General features: G+C 45.8%; 1 protein-coding gene across 1 annotated transcript; it reads left to right on the top strand.

Annotated features, from left to right (window-relative positions):
* Window positions 1–4,147: 4,147 nt before the first annotated feature.
* LOC308616760 (RNA-binding motif protein, X-linked 2-like) lies at window positions 4,148–5,170 on the top strand (the record flags this gene model as incomplete). The annotated part of the gene is made up of 1 exon (XM_081233150.1): window positions 4,148–5,170. The coding sequence occupies exon 1, from the start codon at window positions 4,187–4,189 to the stop codon at window positions 5,168–5,170; it is 984 nt and encodes a 327-aa protein (XP_081089276.1). The 5' UTR covers window positions 4,148–4,186.
* Window positions 5,171–5,393: the final 223 nt, after the last annotated feature.

The following is a 5,393-nucleotide window of genomic DNA, read 5'->3' as shown; positions in this document are numbered from 1 at the left end:
ATCAAACTTTACTGAAGGGTTGGAAGAAGCCAAAGGCAATTACAGAATATGAGGGAAATAGTATAAAATTAAATACTAAGTATAACTTTTCGTGGTTAAAAGGAAAAGCACCTAAGAGGTTAAACCCTCCATAAAGGGAATTTCCTTCCTGGAATCCCCCCAGATCCTAACCTTGTTTCTGGACCCTCATATTCTCATATGAAAGCATCACCCTCCTCTCTAATCTCTGGAAAATTCCACCCTTCCTCACAAGGACTGTTTTTGCCCCAGGGCCATATCTCTTCCCCAACCAGGGGATGTGTTTCCCCTAGGGAAAATATCTCAAATTCTGAGTTACTCAGTCTGACATAACACTCAGAAATTTGTCGAGGAGGTGTGCTGTAGGGGAGGGGGTTGTTGATACTCCAGGTGTCCAGTCCTCTTTGGTGTCTCTCTTGACATGGTAGGTGACAAAGATCTTCTATCTTGGCCTGTCAATAACATTTGGACCTACTTGTATCTTCCAAAACTTAACATTAATCATCAAAGGCAGTTAAATCTAAACCAACCCACAGGGATATAGAGAATCATACCTAAATGCTTCATAATTTGCAAATGTATCTTTCTCAACACTGGAGTTAGTGCTCTGGATTACTACGGTTCCTTTATTTGGTTCACTGTCCTCCTCCCCTCAAATAGGGTTCCCTTGAGCAAACTATCTTCCTCCCCATAACTACTTGGGGTGGATGGGAGGTGTGTGGGCGAGGGTATGAAGACTTAGGTCTTCTAGCTGCACCACAATGTAAATAAGGTCATCTGAGACTTTTTTTTTAAAAAAAACATACTTCCTCTATATTCTAAGTCATCAATAAAAGGCTATGGTTGATATTATTTGGTCACATTTTACCCCAGCACCAAAAGTATTCATTGAGAGTTCCCTGAGAGCTTGGTTGTTAATAAACGCTGTATAACTACTTTCTGTGAGGCAAGTACCAGGGCCTGGCCCTTACCCAGTTAAGTTGTAAGAAATCTCATGTTAATGTTTTATTATTGTAAACATTAGTTGGGGCTGGCCCCAAGCACAGGGATAAATCGGTACTATAAACAATTCAAGGGCAGTTTTTAGAATGAAAGCAATGCCCAGAATAAGAAGTTTTCCAAAGCACTTTTACACCTACTACAGTGTTTCAGTCTCAGGAAAACGCAGAAAGGTCCTTAAACTTGTCATTATTACCTGCATTCATAGAACAGGAAATTGAGAGTTTAAGTGATTGGGCAAGGTCACCCAGTTAATTAATCAAAGTGCAAAGCTTGCTTTCGGACAACCTAGTCCAACTTTTGCCAAAGCATTGACATTTGCCTTCTTTATATCTGTAACGCATTTCACAGGGTTAAAACTCATTTAATCCTTGTGATGGTTAATTTTACGCATCAACTTGACTTGGCTAAGGAATGCCCAGATAGCTGGTAAAACAGTGTTTCTGGGTATGTTTCTGAGGATGTTTCAGAAGATGTTAGCATTTGAATTGGTGAAACGAGTACAGCAGATGGCCCTCCTCAATGTGGGTGGACATTATCCAATCTGTTGAGGGCCTGAATAAAACAAAAAGGTAGGGGAAGGGTGAATTCACTCTCTCCCTGTGAGCTAGGACATCTGTCTTCTCCTGCTCTTGACATTATAACTCCTGGTTCTTGGGCTTTCAAACTTGGACTGGGACTTACACCATTATCCTCCCTCAGCCACCTCCCTTAGTGGGTTCAGCATTGTGTTAATCAAGAATACAAGTCTGGGACTTCCCTGGTGGTGCAGTGGTTAAGAATCTGCCTGCCAATGCAGGGGATACAGGTTCGAGCCCTGGTCCTGGAAGATTCCACATGACACAGAGCAACTAAGCCCGTGCGCCACAACTACTGAGCCTGTGCTCTAGAGCCTGTGAGCCACAACTACTGAGTCTGTGCGCCACAACTACTGAAGCTCGCATGCCACAACTACTGAAGCCCATGTGCCTAGCGCCCGTGCTCCGCAACAAGAGAAGCCACTGCAATGAGAAGCCAGCGAACCACAATGAAGAGCAGCCCCCCACTTGCCACAACTAGAGAAAGCCCATGCGCAGCAATTAAGACCCAATGCAGCCAAAAATAAATAAATAAAATAAATTAAAAATAAATAAATAAAACAAAATAAAAATTAAAAGGTAGATATGGGGAGAAAAAAACAAAAGAATACAAGTCTGAGATCCTGGAATGACCTCTGAAACAAAAGTACCCAAATTGAAGGAGACAAAAATTCTTCATGGAAACTAAGAGCCAGCAATAATTCTAGTCATTATTATTGACATTACGAATAACTTCTGAGAGTTATCATCAATCAACTAAAATAATTCATTGGGAAAAGAATAATCTTTTCAACAAATGATGCTGGGACAACTGGATATTCACACGCAAAGAATGAAATTGGGCCCCATTTCACACCATATACAAAAATTAACTCAAAATGGATCAAGGACCTGAATCTAATAACTAAAACTACAAAACTCTTAGAAGAAAATATAGAGGTAGATCTCTGTGACCTTGGAATAAGCAGTATTTAGGTACAGCACCAAAAGGACAAGTAACCAAAGAAAAAAAATTAATAAATTGGACTTGATCAAAATTTTAAAATGTTGTGCTTCAAAGGACGTTATCAAGAAAGTGAGGGACTTCCCTGGTGGTCCAGTGGGTAAGACTCTGAGCTCCCAATGCAGGGGGCCCGGGTTGAATCCCTGGTCAGGGAACTAGATCCCACATGCACGCCACAAATGAAGAGTTTGCATGCCGCAGCTAAGAGTCTGCACGCCAAAACTAAGAAGTCTGCATGCCAAAACTAAGAAGTCCTCATGCCACAACTAAAAGACCCTGCATGCCACAACTAAAGATCCCACATGCCTCAGCGAAGATTCCATGTGCCACAACTAAGACTCGGTGCAGCCTAAATAAATAAATAAATAAATATGGACTTCCCTGATGGCGCAGTGGTTAAGAATCCGCCTGCCAATGCAGGGGACGTGGGTTCAATCCCTGGTCCGGGAAGATCCCATATGCCACAGAGCAACTAAGCCATGCGCTACAACTACTGAGCCTGTGCTCTAGAGCCGATGAGCCACACTATGGAAGCCCGCACACCCTAGAGCCCCTGTGCTGCAACTACTGAGCCCACACACCACAACTACTGAAGCCCGCGTACTCTAGGGCCCATGAGCCACAACTGCTGAGCCCGCATGCTGCAACTACTGAAGCCCGTGGGCCTAGGGCCCATGCTCCACAACCAAGAGTAGCCCCTGCTCGCCACAACTAGAGATAGCCTGTGTGCAGCAATGAAGACCCAACGCAGCCAAAAATAAACAAAGTTTAAAAAAAAAAAAAGGACTCAATTGACTGGTCTTAAATCATTATTATAAATAAATAAATAAATAGGTTTTTAAAAATTTTTATTTTATTTTAATTTATTTATTTTTGGTTGCATTGGGTCTTCATTGCTGCACGCAGACTTTCTCTAGTTGTGTCATGTGGGGGCTACTCTTTCGTTGTGGTGCACAGGCTTCTCATTGCGGTGGCTTCTCTTGTTGTGGAGCATGAGCTCTAGGTGCGTGGGCTTCAGTGTTTGTGGCACACGGGCTCCATAGTTGTGGCTCGCAGACTCTAGAGCGCAGGCTCAGTAGTTGTATCACATGGGCTTAGTTGCTCTGTGGCATGTGGGATCTTCCCGGACTAGGGCTCGAACCCATGTCCCCTGTATTGGCAGGGAGATTCTTTTTTTTTTTTTTTTTTTTTGCGGTACGCAGGCCTCTCACTGCTGTGGCCTCTCCCGTTGCGGAGCACAGGCTCCAGATGCGCAGGCTCAGTGGCCATGGCTCACGCGCCCAGCCGCTCCGCGGCATGTGGGATCTTCCCGGACCGGGGCACGAACCCGTATCCCCTGCATCGGCAGGCGGACTCTCAACCACTGCGCCACCAGGGAACCCTGGCAGGCAGGTTCTTAAGCACTGCATCACCAGGGAAGTCCCTAAATATTTTTTTTTTAAGTGAAAAAGACAGTGTACAAAATGAGAGAAAGGAATGGGCGCGTGGCGCTGGGGCTGCGCATGCGTCTTACGGCTTCTCCCGGAAGTCGCTTCCTAGGTTCTGAGCGTGAAGTCGGTTCCTAGCTTCTGAGCATGAACCCGCAGAGATGAACCCTTTAACTAAAGTTAAGCTGATCAACGAGCTGAATGAGCGTGAGGTCCAGATGGGGGAAGCGGAGAAGGTGTCTTGGCACTCGGAGTACAAGGACAGCGCCTGGATCTTCTTGGGAGGGCTTCCTTATGAGCTGACTGAAGGGGACATCATCTGTGTGTTCTCACAATATGGCGAAATTGTTAACATTAATTTGGTACGGGACAAGAAGACTGGGAAATCCAAAGGATTCTGTTTCCTCTGCTATGAAGACCAGAGGAGCACAATTCTGGCTGTTGACAATTTTAATGGGATCAAGATCAAAGGAAAATCTGTCCGAGTGGATCATGTGTCTAACTATGGGGCTCCTAAGGACTCAGAAGAAATGGATGATGTGACCAAAGAGCTGCAGGAGAGGGGCTGCGGGGCTCACACTCCCTCACTGAGTTCATCTGAGGGCTCTGAAGATGGCAAACCCACCAGAAAACACAAAAAAGACAGAAAGTTAAAAAAGAAAAGAAAGAAAGAAAAAGAGAAGACTGACCAGGAGGTACAGGCAGAGCAGCCAGCCTCCTCTTCATCACCCAGAAGCAAGATGATAAAGGAAAAGGATGACCCTGGCTCTAAAAAGCACAGTGGCAAGAACTCAGAGAGGGGTCAGAAGTCAGAGTCCAGGGAAGTGTGGAAGCCCCACCCCAGCTCCCCTGAGATTAGGGCGACCTGCCGTGGTGGAACAGAGGACCGAGAGAGGGAGCCGAGGAAGGAGAAGCCCAAGCACGAACACAAGTCATCAAGCAAGAGGGAAGAGAGAGAAGACAAGAACAGAGATGGAGACAGAGGTCGAAGCTCAGACGCACATTGCAGCCGGCACAGTGGGCGCTCTGAGGGGCGTAGTCACAGAAGTAGAAGTAGGAGTCAAGATAAATCCCACAGGCGTAAAAGGGCCCGGCACTCCCGGGACCAGGAGTCCTCTAATCCTAATGACCACAGGCATCACTGAAGCCACAGCCTGTTCAGCCATGGCTCACGGGCCCAGCCGCTCTGCGGCACGTGGGATCTTCGCGGACCAGGGCACGAACCCGTGTCCCCTGCATCGGCAGGCAGACTCTCAACCACTGCACCACCAGGGAAGCCCCTGAACTGTGTTTTTAAAATGCAGTGAAATTCAGTTATGCTTTTACTATTTCTATATGTAAAATATCTGAGGATGAGTTCTTTTAATC

The sequence above is a fragment of the Mesoplodon bidens genome, assembly GCF_964165515.1.
Source record: "Mesoplodon bidens genome assembly, chromosome: 4".
Lineage (NCBI taxonomy): Eukaryota > Metazoa > Chordata > Mammalia > Artiodactyla > Ziphiidae > Mesoplodon > Mesoplodon bidens.
This window is presented reverse-complemented; position numbering and strand designations above follow the sequence as displayed.